The following is a 25,447-nucleotide window of genomic DNA, read 5'->3' on the forward strand; positions in this document are numbered from 1 at the left end:
TTATTTGTCAATAGATTTATCTATATATTTTAATGAATAATTTTTAATTACAACTGTTGCAAAATTACAGTCTCCTTCCATTTTCAAAAAGCTTATTTTTTTTGTAGAAAAATGGCAAAAACAATTCTTATTGCAATCAAATCACCGGTTACTGTAACTGTTTTATGTAAAAAAACGTTGTAATACTTTCCAAATGTTTTGCTGCTTAAGTTTAATGAATTCCATGGAAAATTATATTCATTTTATAATTATATATTTTGTATTTTTAACTACAATATTTATTAACTATATATTACAAACTTTAACTTACAGTTAGAATTATCAATCGTTTTTTGCGCGCGTCCAATTGTTGCTTTATCAGAAATTGTATTTTTGAAATATTTCGCCAATCGAAGACAACAGCTTACATTACCAACATTTAGTTAACATTTGTGATTTTTTTCATCAATTTTAGTATATTTTGTACTTAAAATTGAATATTAAATGGGATATATTTTTTAACAAAAGCAACAATCGAACTCGCGCCATCTCACAGCACAATTGACAAAACATATTTTCAAAATATGTCTATTTATTAGTAAACACGTAAATATACCTTACAAAATGTATTTACAAAATAAAGCAATATTATCAATTATATTTTAATTATTCGAAGTGGAAAATGAAAATTAATTATTTCGATGTTACCGTTTGTAGCCGCGACGGTCACAAAACTAATCAAAACTATTTGATTAATCATAAAATTACGTGAAATATTACAAGATTTTACATGAAATACATAAGAAAAAATAAAATCTGACAACTTTGAACAAAAGGCGTAAAAAAATATGTTTCTATAGGTATATCTTATTTTGAAATAAAATACTTAATTAACTAGTCCGAAAATATTTTTACTCCGGATTATAGAATCTTCCACAATGTTCTGCATAAGACTTTAAACAAGTAGTTCGTATTGTTGATACACCGTCAATATCTGTAGCTATATAAATTAATAGGGAATATGTCCACAAATGATATAATTATTGCACAAAAGACTTTGCGACTTGCGCAAAGTATGATTCATTGCACTAAAATCCTTGCGGTTTGCGCAAAAATCCTTGTAATTTGCACAAAACCTGATTCATGTATGTTTTAGCCGTCGCTGCTACAATTGTACATCGAAATGAGAGTATTAATTTAAAACTATTGCTATTGCGGTGTTGCTATGTGGCTAACGTGACGGCTCCGTGGTCGGTACGATGTCGCGACGACACTGCGCTTAACTGTTTAGCGTTCAAAGGTACTTTTATCGAGAAGTTTAAAATATATAAAGTGGAGATGAACCTTTAATTAAGTTGTGTAATAATCAAAACTGTTCCGATATTTTATTTAGTTTTATTTGATTGTTTTCCTTCTCCATTGTCTTTTGTCCACTTCGTGTTACATTTCAGCTCATAGATTGACATTAATTTGTCTTGTACGATGTTCATTGCATAGGAAGTATGTCTAGCATATAAAAAGGTAGAAAGATTATGGCAACATGAAATAATGAAGAGCCACAGCGTCTCATCGCGACACCGTCCGTCCACGAGGAGCCTTACATTGTGTGAACGATCCCTAATGTAAGCTTAACTATGTACAATCAGTATACGATTATCGACCCGAATAGAACTCGAAAGAAAAACAAAATAGGAACGATACAAAACGTCGCCCGAGGCGAGAGGGGGGAGGGGGGTGGCACCACCATATAAATACACGGTATGTACAGCGCGGCAGTCAGTCCTGGGTCTCCACGTCGAGCCCGTTCACCATGCGCTCGATGCTTTTCAGGTCTGACGCTGGCGGAGTGGCGGGGGTCGTCGAACTCGGCTCTGGAGGAGGGTCGGCGGACGCGGCCCGCGCGGGAGGCGAGCCCGGCCTCGCGCGCGCCGGCGACGAGCTCAGCGAGCGCGCGCGGGGCGCCACCTGCTCGAACGCGGACCCTAGACCAGGCAGGGCGTACGGCGCGAACCTGTGCGCCTTACCTAGTGGTGCGTGCGGCCCAGGCGCCGGCGGCGGAGGCGGCAACGAGTACTGCTGCAGTAGAGGGTGGAGGTTGAACAGCAGGCCCGGCGGCATCTGGTGCGGCGGGAAGAACGGTGGCGGGTACAGGCTCGGCGGATACAAGTATGGGAGGAGCGGGGGCTGCACCGGGGGGCCGAGGGACACGTCGGGCGCGGGCGAGGGGCGGGAGGGACCGGCGGGGGGCGAGGGTGCTCTCGCGCCGCCCGAGCACGACGAGTCTGAGCCCGCCTCGATGCCCTCTTCAGCTCCTGAGTCACCACCGCCGCCACTAGAGCTGAACCATGCTGGAAGAGAAGGTTTGGTCAGTACTGCATTCTTCGGGATAGTTGCCGACTTTGAATGAAACTAATTTCAAGACAGGGAGTTTCGTCGTACTCCAAATTGACTATGTGTACCTAACATAGTCAATTTGGAGTACGACGAAACAGAAGATCGGTGACAACATTTTCTTGAAAAGACGATTGTAAAGAAACCATAGTACTCCCTGTCTATGGAAGAGTAATGTGTGTATACTCACAGGTGGTGTTGTGTTGCGTGGTGGGGGGCGGCGGCGGAGGGCTGGAGGGCCCCCCCACGTCCAGCGGCCGCTCGTCATCATCGTCCCTCGCGTCCGAGCGCGCCGTCAGCAGCGCTTGTCTGCGGTACACGGACAAACTACTCGTGTTATTATCATATAGATGCTACATACAACTATGAAAGTGGCCAAAATATGGTCAAAAGTTGAGGTCTAAAGAAGTTTCCACGAAGAATTACAAATCAGTCGTAAATACCAGATTTTTGCCTGATTGATGTCAGTAATAAGCATTGGTAAGAAAATATCTTATTCTTGGTTGCAATATTACAACTTACTATGAATAAACTAGCCATATTTGCTGATTTAATAACTATCGTCTTTGTCAAAACTAAGACTTTATCAGAATAATTCAACCACTATACTTATCAATATATATTTTTCTAAAGTTCAAAAAAATACTTTTAAAATGACACCACTAGGGTGTGAATCGTTTGACATTTGAAGTAATGGTCCTCAACGACCCCTGTTCGCCACGAAAGGTTAATCATCTTCTAATGATCGCCGAAATTTGAGCCACAGACGCCCCTACCGTGTTAGCTAATAAGTTTTAAAGGTGACTGAATCTACAAGTCATTTTTCTTATATTTTGACACATTGTTGGAAGAAAATTAAAGCTTTTAGGCGCTAGCAATATCTATCTAATGTTGTAGATTACAAAACTGTACTCATTGAATTCAGTCGCATCGTATGGGTTTGGTTTAACTTCATAGATTTAGTATTTTTCTGTCATTGCTAACCCGATTCACACACTAACTCGTTTTGATATCTCAAGCGACTCAAGATATGTGTACAAAATGGTATACATTCAGAGGAATACATACTAATTTTAATATTTATAAGAGGAAGTAAATACTCAGCAGTGGTTTCAGATTATCTACACATTTTTGTACTTACACACTGAAAACGAACTTTCGATTTCTAAACTGACATTAATCGGAACAGACATCATTCATATTCTTTTATCTAACTGTCTCAACCCCAACATATCATCTAAATGCGTACAATATTTGAACCACAACAGAAAGGATAAAATCCTCCGAGCGGACCGTTTAACTCACCCCAAAACGCACAAAAAGGATAGCAATTATTTGCCTTCTGTCGCCCAGAACAAATAACTCTTTATCATTTCATTGTTTTACTGATCCCTAAATATGGTCCGTCTTGCGAGGGTTCCGCGCCTAAATTCGTTTTATTAACTCGTCTCATTGTCAACTGATAGAATTTAATTTGTGCCACCCCTAGGGTTTCAGGGTTGGCGCTGTTTGATGGTGAAAATATTGATGAATTTAGATTTTATAAAACTTTACAAATATATTTAACCATTTATTTATACAGTGTATGATCGTTCATCATATGAAAAGTTTATACATATATATGAAAATACATTGAAACGGCCCCTTTTGATTTTAAAGCTATGCCAAAGTCTTTATTATAAGAGATATTAAAAGAACGACGATGCTTTCAATACAATATTAAACGTTACAATGAAATTTCACGTTTAGATCAAAAACATAAAACAGATTATGGTACAATTATTAGGCACGTGAAGAACATCAATAAGATTTCTTCTGTGTAATTTATAAATTAACAGCTCTTTTATAGGTCCTTTTATCACAAAGAAAATTAACCACAGCTAGATACTTGCATTCTAAGCCCAATTTCTACTTGAAAAAGCTCTATCACAATCCATCGGTAAATTGCAACACCCAAAAAATACAATTTAAATTACATTAAACTGTTAGTGGCAGCCCTAAGTTAAACTGTTCGCATTAGGGTGCTCACGTTACATTGTAAACTTGCGACAGGGGTGGCCTGCCTTGTAATTTTGCCAAATTTTTATCCCTTAAAGCGCCGCGGTTAGTTTGGGGTCGAGGGGACAGAGCCATTGCTATTCTTGCCATGAACGTGTTATAAGACAGTGTTTTGATTCTCTTTGTTTAAATTACGATACATTTTGTTTAAAATAATGTGGCCGGTGTTTTATACGTATTTTCTTTTTTGTTTTTATTGTTTTTAAAGATATTACGTCACTGGCAGTTAGTGTCGGAAAAAAGGTTTACTTTTTTACTTTTAGATAAGGAACGAATTTAGAACGACTAACTTTGACTTTTTTTTGTAAATTGTTGCTTATTTACTGCTTAAGAATAAGTTTCAGATCGCCCATCTGCTAGTATAATAGTAAAAGTAGCGAGAGTATGAAAACCACTCTCAATATCCTTACTTATAATAAAAATAATAAGAAAACTTAAATGTCATCGTCTTAAAAACATATGCATCATTTAGGTACCAAGTTACAATATATTAGGTCGGGGACAAAGTCTTTTCGCATTATAGTATGCATGAACGTGTAATAAAATCTTTTTGGCTTCAAGAATCACAAATGAGTACACAGTTCATCAGGTTTCTTTCAGTGAGCTCGTGAGGTACCCAAATATCGAGTTTTTTTGGGTAGAGAAAAGATTTTATTACAAGTTCATACATACTATAATGTGAAAAGACTTTTTCTACTACTTAATAAGTACTAAGGAATTCAACCTTTTAATTCCCAAAGCGTTTAAAATTTAACAGCTCGATATCCACTCCACACCTTTAAGAGTGACCTCAAAAGGACCGCATCTTAATTAGTAGGCAACATAAAGGGGTTTTCTCACACACGGCGAGCGATATCAAAGGACACTAACGGTATGTGTATAACCTGCTTTATAGAGTACATGTTAGGGCTGCTACTGATTGATTAATCCCCGGTTTCTGAGGTACATTTATCGGTAGTTTATCTATTCAATAGCGTTTAAAGTCATATAAATAAAACGTAATTGAATAGATAAACTACCGCTAAATGTACTCACAAACCGGGAGCAATTAAATCATTTGAAAGAGACAATACGGGTAAGGTTTAGCTGTCGTGATTGTGATTGGTCAAGAGAATAGATTCGGAAAACTGATTAAAAGTTTGTTTAGGAATTTGTGAGGTCGCAGTATTTGAAAGTAGGTTTATAAAGCTTGTACGTATAAGTATTGTATGAGATTCCACTGCCTTATTTATAGATGACGAAGTTTTCTGTTATAATATAAATACAGTTGAAGTAAGCTAAAAGCTCTGTCTATCTCCAAAAGCTATCGTAACAACATCTACCTGTACTCTAAGGCACTTCAATACAATATTAATTGCGACCGCAGCACAGCCCTATGTACGGATGTGAGTTATGCGCGGCATGTGTTCGCACCGTCGGCTTTTCCGAGCGCGGCGTTTGTCAAAACGCTCACGTTTCCGCCACTTCCGGCGGCCATTTTGTGAAGATTCGCCCGCAGCGTCCGGCGGCCGCCGCCGTCCGGTCCGGACGGACAGTCCGGCAATGTGTAAGCATTTAAGATAGCTTCCGGTACCAGCTCGTAATCGATTCATCGGTTTTCAGTACGGAATTATCCGTCTTCGGTTATGGCATGTTCCAACTTCGTGTTTCCAACGTGAAAATGGAGCTTCGGGAACTCATTTTACTATTTTCAGTTTCATGTTACATAGTTTTGTAGAGCAATACGAATATACAACCTGTGTAACTTTCAATTATACTAGTAGGAGTACTCTAGAAATAGTTTACTACTACGTAAAGCTATTTATAACTACCATTTCACTAACACTGCAGTCAGAATAATATGTCGTCCGAAACTAAACTAAATTAAAACAAACATTCACGACAGTTAAACTAGAAACAACGAGTATATCGTACAATTTCAATTGCACAAACAATATGGCGCACATCTCCAACTAATCCGGCTAACGATGCACCAAACAGATACGTATCAACTACTAATTGAGTTCTTGTTGGAATTCAAATAACTTAGCGGAACAACCAGCCCGCAGTCGGCGGCAAATTATACAGAGAAAAAAAAACCGTCTAAAGCTGATTTTATCGCGGAAATCCAATTTTCTCCCTCGCACGCCAGAGACGCTGGAAAAAAGCGCCAAGAATGACTCCACCATTTTAACCGTTATGTTTAAACCCCGAACACGAATAAGGAGGCACCCGATTGGTTTAATTTGAATATCCACCGGCGCCGACAGTTCCCGCTCTAATTAATTCTCAAGATTCACAGATACTATAATTCAGTTAGCTTTTTACTTAAATAGTCCGTTTGCGCCTTCATTTATCTTTTGACCACCTACCTAGTGGGGATTATAAACGATTTTTTACCGTTTCTGGTTTACAAGGCAATAAATTAAGTAATTAAGTATTAAAATATAGGAATGGTTGTGTGTGTGTAACAAACGAATATATTAGATGCTTGTTAGGGGCTCGTTTACAATCAACATGTTTATTTTCTTGGGAAATGGAAGTGAACATGTGACGCAGTCATTACTGTTATGATACAAATAGAATTGTAGTTTATCTTCTTCGGAAATATTTGAATGATTTTCCTTTCGCTTGGAACAGGGGTCTTGCAATTTCTGGTATTCTATTTGCTATTAATATTAAATCAATACAGTACAATATTTTACATGTATTTTACGATGTTAGTTATAAGTTAAGTATAGTTTAATGATGATGTAGGAAAACTTAGGTACTTTTTAAACCATATAATTTAGTTTATTTTATCATCAAGTATAATTCATGACTTAATTTGACGTAAATCACCGTTCACATAGTATTAGAGACAATAGGTAATTGTAGAAAGTCGAGAATGTACATATATCTTCTAATAGCTTGTAAACTCTTTAATACTTTTGAGCTTAAAATAGTGACATTTTAAACTGATAATAATGTCATTTTACAAAACTATCTTTGGATGCACATAATCAGAACATAAACGACTCTACCCTAGCATATACAGCCTAGTTAAAAAGCTCAAAAGCAGGCTAAAAAGCTGCTTTAAACAAAACGTCACAAGCTTAAGACATCATTGTGCTGTATACAATATAAATGATATGAGGTATTGTTTCCTCGGGTGGCAATTAACATCAAAGGTTAGGTACTTACTTCTTCTCCCGTTTGCCCGCGCCGGTGTCACGGAACCCTTTAGCGAAAGGATTGTTGTCAATTTTCAGTTGTGTTATCTGAAAAGAAGGTGTTGTTAGTCTTATTTTTAATTGGGAGTAAGTTTAATCGGTATTTAATGATTTTTCGTGGTGTAACAGCCGAATGTACGAATGTTTTTCAATGCTAAATAATGTTTAAAGTTATTTCTGTCTCTACAAGTCCAAGTGATAAGGACAGACATTACTTTTGATTAAGCAAAATGACTCATAAATAGTTGAGGGATGTTTCATTTGGCCGTCAGATTTGGCAAATGAAGAAGAAAATGGTACAATTTAACCTTATGAATGTTCCGGTGATTAATTTTGTAATACTAGAAAATCTTTAGTTACTTTAAACGCAGCAATATATTTGATTTAGAAGTATTCAAGTAGTAGATGTAATGGAAATATTCGTCTTCTACAAAAGTTAGATGTCCATTCCACATTTGTCATTTAAATATCAGGTCGGGGAAAAAGTCTTTTCGCAAAATCTCTTTGGCTTCAAGAATCACAAATGAGTACACGGTTCATTAGGTTTCTTTCAGTGAGCTCGTGAGGTACCCAAATATCGAGATTTTTCGTGTAGAGTAAATATTTTATTACAAGTTCATACATACTATAATGCGAAAAGACTTTTTTCCCGAACTAATACAACTCAATCGATTAAGAATTCAATTCTTTCACGACTATACCTTATACTTAAATCAAGAGTACATTAAACAATTAACTTACTTTTTCATTCTGGTAAGCGGTGACGGCGATGAACTCCGTCTCCTTGAAGACGTACGTCCTGAAGGTGGAGTAGGGCAGCTTGAGGATGTCGTTGGCCCGCACCAGGTGGAACCGCGGCTGGTACTTGTGCATCGAGTTCAGGATCGTCTGTGTCACACACTTCAGACAGCTTAGGAAATGGTCGAACAGCGAAGTTGGGTCGTTATGAAGGAATTGTTTCCACATTAGCGCATTTTAAATTTATCTTTCGTATTAGAAAAAGGTATCGCGATTTTCTACTGCTTTACTATCGATAGGTTGACCTTAAAATTATTATTTTTGTTTAATTAGTCCATATGACATCCGCTAGGGGCGCTGATCTGGTAGAAAATCGCCTCATTGTTAGTGCTTGTTCACGTTGGAACTCGCGGGCGCGGTGGCGGTCGCGAGCGCGGGGACGTGGCGATTTGTGTTCACGTTGGCCGCCAGGCGGGCGTTTGGCTCAAACTGGCTCAAACTGGTTGATCTTACTTGACATCGCGAGTGAATCGCGCCCGCCACCGCTAGTTCGACGTGAACACACACGAACATCTTCACTTGTTTGATATTGGCGCGAGCGCGCCACGCGGGCCGCGCGCGACGCCGCTAGCTCGCCCGCGACTTAGACCGCGCGAACGGTTTGTACGTGAACACTTCGGTACATCGCCATATGTTTGATATTTCGCGACCGCGCCCGCCACCGCGCCCGCGAGTCAACGTGAATGAGCACTTAGTGCTTGTTCACGTTAGAACTCGCGGGCGCGGTGGCGGTCGCGAGCGCGGGGACGTGGCGATTTGTGTTCACGTTGGCCGCCAGGCGGGCGTTTGGCTCGAACTGGCTCAAACTGGTTGATCTTACTTGACATCGCGAGTGGATCGCGCCCGCCACCGCTAGTTCGACGTGAACACACACGAACATCTTCACTTGTTTGATATTGGCGCGAGCGCGCCACGCGGGCCGCGCGCGACGCCGCTAGCTCGCCCGCGACTTAGACCGCGCGAACGGTTTGTACGTGAACACTTTGGTACATCGCCATATGTTTGATATTTCGCGACCGCGCCCGCCACCGCGCCCGCGAGTCAACGTGAATGAGCACTTAGAGTTTGCGATCACGGAAAATGTAACCAACGAAAAACTATTGAGTATTTATTATAAAAATTCATGCTCATTGCGCGCAAGAATTCCTGTTTAAGATTAATAATATTTACATATCGGTGGTTTAATAAATTGATGTTTGTTACTCCTTCACACAAAAAATAAGGCAAGAACAAAAAGTAATATAGATATTTCTAAGTATTTACCTAACTTCTTAAATAATATACCTATATCACCTATAAAACACCGGCTGCGTCAAATCGCGTAAAATCACAGTATTATATTTTTAATCAGCATTAACTTTGTATCGAACTATCTTTATAATAATGACCCGTGTTTAAAAGGAACCCCCGTGTCATTAAGTGTCATTATTGCTTGCGCGCATGAATGATGCATGAACGCATTCGATCTTGCCGCCCCGATCGCCGGCAAAGGAAAATGAACCTTAAATTGCGTAGATAATTGTACGATCGATGGCAATTGTTGGAATTTCTTGGTTGTAATAGAATTATTACTGTGATAGTTACATGCTACGGGTTTGCTTGTACAAGAATAGCTATTTATTAAATGGTTGCGTTTTCTATTGTATTTCTTACCCCGAGTTTCTGAGGTACATACGGTAGTTTATCAATTCAATAGCGTTTAAGTACATATAATGTCAGTTTGAACAGATTAACTACCGCTAAATGTGCCTCAGAAATTGGGGATCAGTCTGTTAAGGCCGATTTTGCCGCTTCTAAATAAGTATGTTTTAGATTTTCAGAAGGAATTTCCTCAGATTTGCTTTTACATTTGCTGTCTTTTTAACTATTGGATAGGAATTAAACGGTTTTCTGAAAACTGTGAAACTGACTTTTAGTCTTCGGTTCACAAAAACTTATTTAACATATTTTGCTCAAAGATAACACTTTAGTGAAGCATTTTAAATAAGTTTAGTATTACAAATTAGTGCTGGCATGACTTAAGTAGGTTTTTGAGTCGATTTCCCGATTGGCAAAAATATCCTTGCTCTAAAATTTTAAGATTTAAATCGCATTATTGCTACATTCAATGTGTAGTGAAGGCGTGGTGATAAAAAAGGCTTTTATAAGAAACTACTTTTAAAATGACAGTTACTGTATAACAAGATGTATGGATGTGAATGAAGCAAGGGAAGTTTGTAAGGATCGTACCAAGTGGCGTTCTTTAGTCTCTGCCTACCTTATGGGAAAAATGCCTGATTTTACGTATGTATGTAAAAATGTATAAAAGAATAATAAACTTTTCAAACGTACAATTGTAACAATTGCTCTACAATTACTTGTTAAAGAACTAGCGACAGACAGACACGCCTATTATTAATATTAGATAAAGTATCAAGTATTCAAGCGAAGTGAACTCTACATGTTGTAACACGCGGACCTGCCCGCGAATTACGTGGTAATATATTACTTAATACCGTGTAGGGTTGGCAGGGGAAAGAAAAGTTATTTCAGCAGTTTTATTTTAGCAGTTATAAGGTTAAAGATATAGAGAGGAGCTCGTGGCTTGAAAGTCTAGGTATCGTGTTATAACCCGGGTAACTGGGTTGTGGAGGTCCGATAGGCAGTCGCTCCATGTAAATTTATGGTATTCAGCTGCATCCAGTGACACTGGAAGCCGACTCCAACATAGTTGAAAGAAAGGCTAGGATGATTTAAGGCAGTAAAAGATATGATTAAAGTGTCAATAAGCCATACTCATCACAAGGTCTTGAGTTCGGTTGTCGGGTCGTAGACTTGGCATAGCAGTTCAGGTGGTTAATATAAAACTACCATGTAGATCAAATATTTGTGGCATTCAATAATAATTGTATCGCGTGTACTTTGTATCAAACATCGATCATTTGTAACATGAAAATAGTATTACTAGCTGTAGTTGTTCTTATAATATTGCTAGCTGACAGGGCAAACGTTGTTTGCCACATAAAAAAAAAATAGTGTCTCTTAGGGATATGAAAAATAGATGGCCGATTCTCAGACCTACTCAATACGCATATAAGATTTGGTTAAAATCGGTAAAGTCGTTGCGAGGAGTACTGTAACTAACATTGTGACATGGAAATTTTATATATAAGATTATGTGTACAAGTCGCGATGGTTTAAAATGGTGAATAGCTTCTTACGTGAGGAAATACAAAAATAGTAATAAATCTACAAACTGCTAGTGTTAGCCCTATCGTAATGACAAGTTACGCGACCCGGTGGTCACGAAATGACTAGTTATGATGTCACCCTCGCGGCGCTGTCCCCACACTCACTGACGTGTGGACACACTATTAATACGACAGAATACTGGTGAAAATTATACCTTCAAGCTATTCATGTGAATCGAACAACTTTACTATACTAGGCATTACAAACGTACGAACTACGTCATGACAGTTTAAAGCCGGGTCCAGACGAGTGTTATAACGCTCTCATTCCCGGTTTCTGGCGTACATTTAGCAATATTTAAATCACTAAACTGTAAGTCGTGAAAATCAGCACTAGTTTGTTATATTCAAGCATTAACAAACGCACGAACTATATCTTAATTTAAACAATCTTAAGCTGAGTCCAAACGAGTGTAACGTGAATTCTACGTGTGGACGGCACTGACCCTCGGTTTCTGAAATACATTTAGCGATAGTTTATCTATTCAATAGCGTTTTTTTATATGAGTTTAAACTCTATTGAATAGATAAACTACCGCTAAATGTGTCTCAGAAACCGGAGGTTACTCTTTCCTGCCTTGCTCTTTGCAAGGAACAAACCGTGATAACATTTAAAAAGACAGCTCCCGTACTAAAAATTGCTCTTGTGTCGCAGGGACTTTTACAAACATATAAACAACGTATACAAAGTACAACCAGACCTGAAACAATTATTTGTGGATCGCACAAATAATTGTCCCGTGTGAAAATCGAACCCACGACCTCCTGACGCAATGGTACTAGTATGGCGACCTAAACCACTGCGCCAACTGATGCGTTTTTTTATACGAGTTTTAACGCTATTGAATAGATAAACTAACACTAAATGTACCTCAGAAAGCGGGAGTCAATCTTTTCTGCCTTCCTCTTTGCAAGGAACAAAGCGTGATATTATAAAGCTGAGTGTAGAAGAATAGCATACATTCATGCATATTGATGTATGTACCGATGTCTGATTTACATACAGACATACATTTTTAAAATGGCAACAATGGCGCATATCTAGATGGTATGCGATCGTAATAACAATTGTACAGCTTGAGTTAAACTACTGATATATATTTATGTGAATACTAGTTAACTATGCGGCGTCGTTCGCGTACATTCCCAATTTGAGCTTTTGAGGGATAGTTTTTTTTTAATAAACCTACCTACGTTAAACTTCTGCTATGTCTATGCAAAATTTATAAAAGCATGTCTCACCCCCGGTCTCTGAGGTACACTTAGCGGTAGTTTATCTATTCAATAGCGTTTAAACTTACATAAAAAATCCCTATTGAATAGATAAACTACCGTTTAATGTACTCAGTAATCAGGCATCAGCGGTTTGGGGCTGAAAGTACTACAGAAAGACTCTGGTGTTTTTAATAAAGGCCAAATTCTAATACTACCTATATTTTTTTATCACCAATGTAGGTTAGACATGAAAGTTTGTTTTGTCATTGTTGATATAATAATCTTCCTTTTATAACTTGAATTCATACATATTTCTTGGGAAATCTTTCCACGCGGACGAAATTGCATATCGAAACTATTTTCAAAATCAAAACCAATCCTTACGCCTTAAAATGCACAAAATCTGTTATAACCAGACATTTTTATTGAAGTAAAGCGTTTTTATTAACTAATTGTGTCTCCCCTCCGCGCCTGCTCATTACATCAATTGCTTTAATTTGATTCCAGCAATTGATTATGACAACATCCGTTTAGTCTCAGATTTCTGTCTGTCGCGTGCAGTTTATCTCGAAAATTGTTGACACTATATTGGTAAGCTTTATTTAGTACCTTAACGCTTGCGTTACTGAGACGATCCATTTTTGGAATGGGAGCAAATAAAATAATGATTGATCAGGAATTGAAATCTGTCACTTGTGTATTTGGCAATTTAAACAAAGTAAGTTATTGTTGTTGAGGTTATTTTAAATAAATACTTATTTCTAGACTAACATTTAAAATGCCAATGTTTGTTTGCCTGCAACAGATTCACGCTTAAGCGGTTTTGATGAAATTTGGTTACAAATACACAGGCAAACACAGGCTCCTCCAAAAAAATCTTAGGACAAAAGTAGGTATGGAAAGCAGGCGAACGAGGAATGGCTAGTATTTTATATTATGTCGCATTTACAATAACATTTAAATCGATAATCATAAACATGCCGATTAGCGTAATCGATTACGATCTAAGTCGATGTTAGAACAACACTAGGAGGGCCATCTGTGACGCCATATGCTTTCTTAAAATATTATGTTCTGCTTGAATGGATGAACAAACAGAAACTTTTATGGCTATTTATTTTACGACAATTAGATGTTAAATCAAAGAATTTAATTGTTACAGAGAGATTTTTTTTGCAAAACATATTCGCGATTTAGTGTGTATTTTAGCACTTCCAAATTCGCGTAATATTGGACAGAAAACCAACCATGAAAGATAGATATTATTGTTTCTCTGTGTGAAGGTCTCTCGGTGTAAAAAGGCTTCACAGAATACATCCTCAGTTTCCCAACTGCAAAGGTAACAAGCAGTAAAATATATTATCCCAAAACACTTAAACAAAAGCCTTTGTAAACGAATTATTCCATTAAACAGCGGCATTAAGAGCAACTACTAACAATATCTATTTTAACGCACTAACAATCTCATCAGTTACTAAACGAAGGCATTAAACGTCTCTTTTTAAGCTAACGAACGCGGACGGCTATAACAAAAACGATAACATTAAAATAAAATTATAGTTGTATACGCCGAGTTTAATTACCAACCTTCGACCAATTTCTTTATTTTACGGTTGGACAACAAATTTATATGTAAATCGATTGCTTGGTGGTCCGGCGCCGTATCGATGCATCGAATGTATCGTTACGATTAAAAATAATTGCCCCTCTCTAGGATAAGTGACGACATCTGGTTAATCGTTCGTTTTTTTATGTTCCTTTTTTTATGAAGAAGATACAAATTGGAGTACGTGTGATTTAGTTCTCCAGAAACTGTTAAAATTATTCATTTGACAACATTACATTTTAGAAGCTTGTATTTTGTGGGAATCGTAGAAACAGGTGTGTGTGTAACACATTCAAAATATTTGTTTATAGGTAAATATATTTAAATCTTTTACTGTCCCACTGCTGGGCAAGAGTCTCCTTCCAAATTTGAGGATTGGTTAGGCCGTCACTCAGCAAGTATTTTATTTAAACAAGAAGTAGTATCTGCTATTATTTACTTCAAACAATTCTTCCTCAAACACACGTGGAATAAGTCAATTTAAAATGTCGAATTTGCATAAATAATGAAGATTACAAGCTTTATAATCAAATAAAATACTCGACACAAGTTTTCATATTTTTTAAACCATCGACAACAGCCCATCCTTATTAATTAGTTTAAAAAGTAAAAGTTAAAATGGCGCCAGTCGTATTGGCGGCAAATCGTTTCGACACGGACGCAGTTGTTCTGACAATTAACTTCATATTTCTTTGATTAATTATTACTTTTAACTAGTAATGTAATTATAATATCCATGTTTTTAAGCTTTTTATGATTGTTCAAAGTATTTGAGATTGTAAAGGAATTTTACTTATACTTTTGTACCTATAGGTTATTGGATGGAATTCTGACATTTGTTTTCATACATTAGCTGTCATTTTATCTAGTAGATAGGATAACTGACATTTATTTATAAGTTGTGAAATTGACCGTCAGACAATCTGTTCGCGATTTCGTTTTTGTGGATTGAAACTATCATCAAGTTTAAAGTACTTATTCTATGTGTTAATTCAGGCTTTTGATAGGTAATCTGTGTACCAAATTTGATAAAAAATGTATCAGGAGAATAAATAGGACTTTAGCAAAGTTCCTGATTAGTTCTAGATAAGGAAGGTACTCTTATACTTATCTAACATGGCTTTTGTGTTATACAATACAAGTTTTTTTATGAAATGAATATTTTTCATAAAAAAATAACTCATGTAGGAAATAAAACAGTTATTCTTAACATAAGCATCGTGGTTTGTAAGTATGGCGTTAGATTGTTACGCTATTCGCCGCGAGATGGCGCTGTGCGCATTTCAGATTCATCTTAAGTGATAGAGACATTTCTCAGATATTTTTGTAAGTATCATTTCTTGTTCTCATACAGCAAATATTGTTCTAATGGTTTTATATGCTTTGTAAATAAACTTAAGCAAAAAAGAAATAATTTCAGAATTATATTATGATATAAAAATAATGAAAACATAAATCAATTGGCCGACGAATTCAATAACTTTCCTTTTTGTATTTAATAGTAATTAATAATGTAAAGTATCGCGTCTCAGCGCGGTACATTAAAATATAGCACACGTATCGTATTGTACGGTCGCATCGGCGCTCGCCCCACACGCCCGCGTCAAATGGCTAATTCGCGCGGCAAACATACGCGCCATAACTCATATCAACTAACCAATCGCCGGCGGAGCGCACACACATACACCCCTCTCACTCTAACGCACCACAAACCCCAACCTTGTTTCCTTGTTTGTTTTTCCTTTTCCTTTGAAATCTTATTTTGAATTTTATTCCTGCAGGGGCGTGTATACTGCACATTACTGCTCTCTCCCACATACCGACTGGGACTGCCGTCTCGGTCGCGCTTTTTGTAATTTTAATTCGGAGAACGCCATCGAAACGTGATTCGAGTCTATACAAACTTTTTTATTGCGAACGTTCGGAATTCGATGAGGCAAAGACGAGATTTCGGCAAAGCTTATGCAGTATCGATTGAATTTGTAAGATGCATTATGTTTTAGACGTGTAGTGGTATATGATGTAGGTGTAGCGCCACTCTTCACATTCCGAACACAATTCTTTGGGTGTCTTATGTCTCTGGATGACCTTACATCTTTGTCCTGCATTCTTTGACATAAATAAACAGTTTGGAAGTTTGTATGATGTACCTACTAGTTGACCCGGCAAACGTTGCATTGCCATATAAATTAAATAAAAAGTGTCACTGAGGGGTATGAAAAATAGATTTTGGCCGATTCTCATAGATACCGGATAAGCACATAAAATTTCATCAAAATCGGTCAAGCCGTTTCGGAGGAGTATGGCAACGAAAGCTGTGACGCGAGAATTTTATATATTAGATTACTTCACGTCATTCCTTGATAACATCACATTTCATTAATCATGTGGAGTCCGAGACAATTCTATTTTCATTCTAACCTTACCTAATAGAACATCTGTTACCTATAAAGTAACACTAATCTCAAAATTCAGGATTAAACGAGAAAAACAGCCTTAAACATACCAACACTTAAGTTTACCTACATAAAAAAGTCACGAAAAACCCAACCACCGCAAAAGTACGGCGAAAAAACGCAAAAAAACATCGTTAACGATTCAGAAAAGCAAATCTATTGGAACACGAAGCGTCAAAGTAGCGGCGGACACCTGATCCTTGGTTCTGCCGACAAAAGCCAGGACAAACTCCGATTACCTTCAGAAGAACCGACAACCAATATTTGCGCCCAACTGTTGACGAGTAAACCAACTTAGTACTGAACAAATAAAAGGGTTTCACTAATGCCCTTCTTACTACAAAAAGCATGGACAAATATTGGATCAAATGCGGCAGCTTCGAGTTGCTTTTGAGCTGAGTTATTTAGTAAATCAGTTTTTTAAGTGTGAAATCGAATTTAGGCTGGTTCAAATAGATTGTTTGTTTATAATCAATTATTGTAACAACATCATTCAAAATTACTTAGTGATTGAAATGTGTGGTCGTGATCCTAATCCTACTGATAAAAATCTGCATCCCTTTTTCAACTAGTGGTAGATTCACTAATTGTAGCGACTTTTGTGATTTTGTCGGAAACAGATTTAGTCGTTTCCGAGAATATAAGTAAGACCAATAAGTAATGTCATAACAGGAAAACATTCTACTATTTGAATGCTGGGTCCTTTTTGTAACAAAATTGTAGTCCCAGTGTTAGCATTTCGTTACTTTTTAATCGTCATGAATCCTTCTCAAATGCGACCGCGATATTTCCAGATAGAACTACAAAATATCCATTTACTAAGTCTACATTACAAAAAGAACTATTTCATGATCAAAATGACGACTAAGAAACAGCCTACAAAGAAAAAAAAACAACACCACGTCTTCCAAAACAAAAATCAACATAATTTTTTTCACAAACAAAAACCAAACTGTCAAAACAGTCCGATATACATAATAAACGTCTGATATAAATAAAAACAATTAATCTATGCCAAATAAACTACCTAAATTCATACTCAGGTCTTCGGGAGCTAATCCATTAGCGATTAACGACCGTTCGTCGGCGAACACTAAATTAAAATAAATATTGGCCTCCAGCGCCCGCGCACAAAGCGATGCCGCTTTGATCTCGCCGACACAGGTGCCGCCCAGGACTTGTACTGGCGCGCACTGCGACCGACAATTATATTTGTTATTGAATTCTTTGGTCCCAGGTTCATATTCTATATAAAATGGATATGTATTTTATTAATTAAAGCCCTGGCTATGTATATTATGAACCCTTATTTAAAATATTACATACCATTATGGGTAGAACTAGGAAATTTCATTAAAAACGAATCATACTTAACACTTAAGTTTTGCAGAAGGAAGAATCATGGAAAGTTATTTTTGCAACAGTCAATTTGATGAAAACTTGCCGAAATATCAAGCAAAAGAATAAAGATAATTTAAATTCAGTTTACGTTAAAAAATATAAAAACAAATCATAACTTTAAGACCTTCGTGTCTCGTGATTACCACATGTATATAATTTACTTAAAAGGAATTCTCAATGTAAGATTTACGGTAAAATTTTGTACAAGCAACTGTACCTCGATTCTCTACCACTTTTGACTACCGACAACCGGCTAGCTATCGAAATTTTGACATTTAGAATGTACTGCCAAAATATTTCCTACGACACCCGTCAGAGGTGCTGATCAGATTTTCATACAAAATTTCTCGATGACAGTTCGGTTGTCGGTAGTCGATAGTAGTAGAGAATTGAGCTACTGAAATACACATTTATTTTTATGATTAATATTAGATAAAACACTCACGCTATCACGCATTTAAATCTTAAAGCAAACACAATCACTGACTTTCTTCTAACAACTAACAAGAAAAACATTTCAAAATGTCCCTTCAGATTGTTTCTTGTAGGCACTTGTGTGTCCACAAGTACTGGATAAGTACTAGCATATTAAACAAGTACAACATACTCGCAGCATCGAGCCACGTAAGTTGTTCTCGATACGTTTACGATAGATACACACTCCAACTATCTCTCATCGCTTTATGAAACGCGCTTTTTATTATACTATTGACCTTTGGCAAAACTTTAATTAATACTAGGACTAATTTTATTAAGTACCTAGTCCGAAAATACCACTTTTGATTAAAGACGCTAGCTAGTTTCCTATTATTTTGCGTCTTGCATTATTTTTTGCAGCCTAACGAAAGTGATGAATACATATCATTATATAACCTACTAGCTGACACGCGCAACTTCGCTTGCGTCCTATAAGAGAGAATGGGTGAAATTTTTCCCCATTTTTGTAACATTAATTACTGGTACTCTGCTCCTTTTGGTCGTACCGTGATGATATATAAGCCTATGTCCTTTCTCGGGTATCAAAATAGCTCCATACCAAATTTCATGCAAATTGATTCAGTAGTTTAGGCCTGATTGAGTAGCAGACAGACGACAGACAGACAGCATTTATAATATTACTAGCTGACCCGCGCAACTTCGCTTGCGTCCATGAGAGAATGGTCAGAATTTTTCACGTTTTTGTAACACTTTTTACTGTTACTCTGCTCCTATTGGTCGTAGCGTGATGATATAAAATATGCTTTTTTTCACGAAAAATATTCTCAAAATTATTTATATCTCTTAATTATAACGAAATCGCGCGAAGGCATATGCGCCATTAAAACAGTTGCCATGACAACGGAATTTTGTTAATTCAGTGTCATTATAATATTGAATATTCGCGATTTCGTTCGCCACCTGAATTTTCCCGGGAAACGCGTCATTTTCCCGGGGTAAAAAGTAGCCTATGTCCTTTCTCGGGTATCAAAATATCTCCATACCAAATTTCATGCAAATTGGTTCAGTAGTTTAGGCGTGATTGAGTAGCAGACAGACAGACAGAGTTACTTTCGCATTTATAATATTAAGTATGGAGTATGGATTAGCACCTATTAGGTACTGTTTCCTTTCAGAATGAGAGAGGATTTAAGCCTTGATTCCACCGCTCTGGCCGGTCAGATACTTCTATAATTTTACGGCTGTTTTCAATTGAAATTTAGCAGAACGATAGCTTAAATCTTAGGTACATTTTAGTACTAATCTCGAGAGATGCAAGGAAAAGGCATAACATAATATAACATGATGATAGGAACAGAGATCACCTAATGCCATCTTTTGCCTGCGAATTTATCCATATGAACAAGAAACAAGACATCCAGAGAAAAAAATATTCTATTAGTTAATCCTTGTTATAAACCATCTATAGTACTACATTTCATCAAGATCTGTCAAGTACTTTTAACGAGAAAAAACAAACATACATTTATATGTACAACCTCACAAACAATAGTATAAGTAGAGAAAAGTAGTCCTCAGAAAGTATAAAGCACTTCGGACAAGTAAAGACTAGGATTACTTCAAGTTTTCTAAAATTTACACCAAGAAGCCGACAAGTAGTTTTGAAAAACAATACGAAGAAGCAAAAGTCTATATTTTGAGTCCACACGATCTATTTGTTGAAGTTACACGATATCTTAAGATGTATCGCGTGATTGTTTGTGCAGGTGTCACATGACATATAACTACTTGAGTTCTAGCTGTGAGTTCTAGTTTGAGTGTAAAGTTTTAAGTGCTCGATATTGATGGCTTTTGAGTATTACTTTTAGTTTAATATAAGTGCTATAACTGCACGTTTGGCGCAGTGGTTAAAGTGGTCATCTTGCCGCAATAACCGTAGTTGTACGTGGTTGGTTCGAATCTCAACCAGGACAAATCTTTGTGTGATGAGCACAAGTATTTGTTCTGTGGATGACAATTTATCAATATAAGCATGTATTTAGAGGTATATAAGTGTGTTTATCAGTTATTTCATTACCATAGTACAAGCTCTGGTTAGTTTGGAATCATATAACAATAAAGAAAATAAAATATATGACCCACATTTCCAAAATATTGGGTTTAAATTCCCCTTAAACGTGTTAAAATTTCGTTATACTTGACCAAAACCAGGTGTTCCACTAAATTGATATTTAATATTCAAGAACAGTTTCAAATTAAAAAGAAACTACTTCATTAGCAACAAATTGTTTTTAACAGTCGCCATTTTGGAATTATTTTCACGTTATAATTCATTCCGAACATTGACAATGGATGCTCCAATTACAGAGCAACCCAAATTGATTTATTAGTATTAATTAATAGATCAATACGAGAGATAATAGATTCAAAGTGTGATAATTTATAATTTCAAAGTAATTTTCACACTTATTTTGAAATAAATAAGGTTTATTTTTCTCCGTGTGTTGAAATGTGTTGCGTTTGCGCGCCGCTGGTATAGTTGCCTCTTTTCGCCGGCAGGTGGCGTTATACCATTGATCATTTAATTTTATGATGGTCGAAGTTGTTTATTATAGTTGTAAATAATTGTAAATTAACCTTTGTTTAGGTTAGGCTTCGTTTGATTGTAAATCAATTTGTTTTGTTTTGTGTAAAGACTGTGAAAAAGTTTTTTTATTTTACTGCCTCTGGCCATAGGTATATCCTACCTAGGCCTATACGGAAAAACAAGAGAATATGTTCTATTTTAACACTAAAATTCGGATTTCAATGCATATCGCTAATAAAATCCCAAATCCAGAAATAGATGATAATGAAAAATGTCTTCCAGTTTCATTAACGTGTTGAAATCGGAACCTTACGCTTATCTTATTTACGGATGGGGACCCTTACTCAGCCGTAGGATTGAAATAGGCTACATTTATTACTGTACTAATTTTGGAAATCTCAGAGACGATTTAACACTCCTACTGAGTATCGACAACCGGTTACCTACCGACAGAATTTGTATCAAATTCTATTTAGCGCCTCTAGCGGACACCGTAAAAACTATTTTTGCAGTACATCCTAGATATCAAACTCTCGATACTCGATAATACCGACAGTAGAGAATTGCTCTACTGATTTCAAACATTTTTTGCTAGGAAAATTGTTCGACGCAGCAAAAGCCGGAGCATAAAACTAGTGTTTAAAAACTTATATTTATAAACATTAAAGCACAGAGATTCCATTAACGCCTCAATCTGCATTAAAATGTGGACCAAAGTGGTGGCACCTCACAATTATAACCACCAGTATATTTAGACCTCTCTCTCCCTATAAACAGTACAACGCTAGAGCTCTTTGTAAAATGGACCTTTCATACAACCACTAGTATAAGCTGAGCTCTCTCCTCCTATAAAATGTTAGATACGGTAGCTCTTTTAAATTGGTAGAGTAATTTTATACTTGAATAGGTAAAAGGGATTTTTATAGGTGTATACTTTAAGTACTTTTACAGTTAAATGTATGGAAGGTTTAAAAACACATTATTTTAAATGGATATGTGACAATTATAGCGGGTTTTCTTTGACACGGAATTGTTATGGTGTCATAATATTTGCATCGCTAAGAGAATAAGGAATATAGAGGAATGGAGCCCTCATGTACGCTAAGTTAGTAGAAAATAATTACTAAAAAGTTCACGTGGCTTAAAGCCAACAACTAGGCTAGGAATTTAATTGGGTACCGAGATAATTAACCACCATTTACACACAGGAAATCGGTCAAAATTATTATATTTTCTCTAAAAATTCTAGAAACGAAACTTTCAGTAAAAGTTTTATAAATCGATGTTGGTATATTTCGACTGTCGTTACTTCGGGATCAATAGCGAATCCCATGGGCTATGGGGTGTTCAGGGTTCACCGGATACGTATCGAATATAAAATTAAACATGTATAACATACTACGAAAACGAGTGATACAAGAATTCGCCTTTATTCAAAGGTCGAGAGTATATGCTCAAGAATTTTTGCAGTTAGGTGAGGATGACAAATATCTGAATATATTTCGCCCCAGATCTTAAACTATCTTCATAAAACAGGTTAGAATCGATTTAATAGTAAAAGCATAACGGATAGACTTTCGCTTTTAGAATATTGACCGCTGTATTCTTCAAAATTGCTGAAAAATTTACCACAGCGGTAGTAAATTGTTAAAAGCAAAAACAAGTGGCGTTTTCAGCCACGAAAACATTGCAGAAAGACTTGCGCTTTCAGAATATTGACCGCCAATCGATTTTAGCAAGACTTAGTTCAGGACAAAAAAGGTTATTTTTCAAAAATCAACCCTAACTGCGCTATTTCTCTACACGCTACGCAAAAAATGCAGTCAATCAATAATAATAAAGTTTTCCTTCAAAATACAAAACGATTTTCTAACTCAACTTAAATATCGCTTTCAAAATTCGTAGATAACAGCTCAATCTAACCCTAATCCACCCTCGCGGGGGTACAAACCGCCCTTAATTGATTCGCTCAGTGATTGATCGGCCGACTTAACTGAGAGAACTACCCTGCTATTAAACTAACCGTCTTTGCGACTGTAAATGTGACTGGCGACTATTGATCTAAATAGTCACCTTTGAATAGTCGCGATTTTGACAGATTTTTTGTATTAAGATGTGCTTAAGTATGTTTGTCAGTATGGTAAGCGTGGCCTAAGGCCATTGTGTAAGTTGTCCAAAGATATTTATTTGTTGTTATTATCTATTCTTTACGTAGGTCATAAAGATATAATTTTCAAAAACTTGGTGTAGTTTATTGTATATAAGATAATATTAATAGTTTATAAGAAGTTCTCTTTTAGTTTTGCCTTTTATAAGATTTTTCAGTTTCTGTCAGCCTCTCCAATGAATTAAGCAACAGGACCAACAAGTACTTTATCAGCATGGCAAAGCTTAATCCTTTTTTCCTCACAAGAGACAGTCGCTGTACACTTGCCCAGCAGTGTGACAAAAATGCCTTATACTTATTTAGTTATCGACTAAAAACTTAATTAGTTTTTAAGACCATTTGACCAACCTTTCCTAATTTATCTACCCAAAAAACATGCCGTAAAGAATGCATTTTGAAAATAGAATATTACCTGATCATAGAGTTTATACAGCCAAGCATTCAAACTAATTAAAACCTCATTGGCAGAATAACCATAGAGCGAACCCAATTATCAATGGGTAGATCGAGCAACTGTCAATATAAAACAAACAAACATCTGTCAGACAATTTAAGTATTTATTACTAATCCTTACTTTTGTTTCTAACAAACCAATAATCATTTCATTATTAACTTTTTTACGCCAATTCTGGTCATATTTTTTTAGATTAACGACTTACAAACACTACACAAAAATCAACTCTAGCTCTATGAAAACTAAGTTGTAATTTCATTGTGATGTTTTCTTAACAAGATGCATTACATATTTTTGAAATTGAACTGTATTTGTATGTAAAATAGGGTTGTTTTTTCTTTGTTTGTGTGTTGTATAACAAATATTTGTGTTGTGAAGTGTCCGAGTGTATATAATTAGGGCGCAGACACCTCTGTGTCGATGATCGCTGGCGCCTCGGGCCGTTAGCGTGGCCATATTGAATCTTTACTATGGATAGTTTATGATTTTGTACAAAAGGTTAAAGCTATGTTATTATTTAATAGAAATTAGAGCTAGTGCCTTCGACTGTCGCTCATGAAATAAGGTTTCTTTGGACAGTTCATCGATGGTTAGGCGTTGGTTCATATTGAGCTAAATGTCTTTATGCACGGACAAAAATGATTGCTTGAGAACAAAATATTTGCTGTTTTTTTATCACATTACTGTTCCACTGCAGGGCAAGGGTCTTCTCCCAAACAAGGGGGAGGGGTTAGGCCTTGAGTCCACCACGCTGGCCAAGTGCGGGTTGGGGTCTTTGCATGCCCTCAATAAATGTATTAAATAAATTTTAGGCATGCAAGGTTCACGATGTTTTCCTTCACCGTTAGAGCAAGAGCTGCTATCATACATTTTTCAACGTTAACACTAACGGTTGTACTGTAATGGGTATCAGGCTTAAACAATGGCACATTCTGACTGGAGCTTTAGGTAAATCTATCAGAAAGAATTAACCTATAGGAAGACTGGGGTATGAAATTCGGTAATAAGCCAATATTTTGCAAGCTTATGACCGATTTACTTGTATGCCCAGATCGTTCACAGGGCCTCTTCTTCCTACCAAAGTCAAATTAAACAAAATTGAAAGTAACGTAACTTCAAAATTATGTTACTATGAAAATATCGGCTTCTGATTGTACATTTTGTACCTATAAATAAGATATACGACGTCTCCATTTGTACGTGATGTATGGAGTCCCTACACGTGTTGATGATATGGCCATTAATAATAATCTGTGTAGCGAAAATTACTCCTAAATGTTGCCAGCCTCAGGTATAGTAGTCTCATTATTACGGGACCTCAACGAAATTATATCGTGAAGGCGTTAACACATTCAAGATGTTTGAATCATTTTGAAACTGTGAATTTTTGATGATAAAAGAGTGAAGAAGCTATTTTTAGGCTGTAGATAGGATATTTTTAGATTATCTTTAGGCCTTTGCCCAGCAGAGGCTTA

The 25,447-nt window shown here is 36.6% G+C and overlaps 1 protein-coding gene across 8 annotated transcripts in view; it reads right to left on the reverse strand.

Annotated features, from left to right (window-relative positions):
* Positions 1–25,447, reverse strand: part of bi (T-box transcription factor bifid) — a 104,057-nt gene continuing 78,610 nt past the window's right edge. For 3 of the 8 annotated variants that reach the window (XM_076127364.1, XM_076127363.1, XM_076127360.1), the window contains 4 exons: positions 8,361–8,507; positions 7,591–7,667; positions 2,561–2,697; positions 1–2,327 (listed from right to left, as the gene is read on the reverse strand). In XM_076127364.1, the coding sequence (XP_075983479.1) occupies positions 1,756–2,327; positions 2,561–2,697; positions 7,591–7,667; positions 8,361–8,507 (933 nt within the window). In that variant the 3' untranslated portion in view covers positions 1–1,755. Of the gene's footprint in view, positions 2,328–2,560; positions 2,698–7,590; positions 7,668–8,360; positions 8,520–25,447 lie in introns of all 8 variants that reach the window. The other 5 variants (XM_076127359.1, XM_076127362.1, XM_076127358.1 and 2 more) reach the window with 3 other exon arrangements.

The sequence above is a fragment of the Anticarsia gemmatalis genome, chromosome 20, assembly GCF_050436995.1.
Source record: "Anticarsia gemmatalis isolate Benzon Research Colony breed Stoneville strain chromosome 20, ilAntGemm2 primary, whole genome shotgun sequence".
Lineage (NCBI taxonomy): Eukaryota > Metazoa > Arthropoda > Insecta > Lepidoptera > Erebidae > Anticarsia > Anticarsia gemmatalis.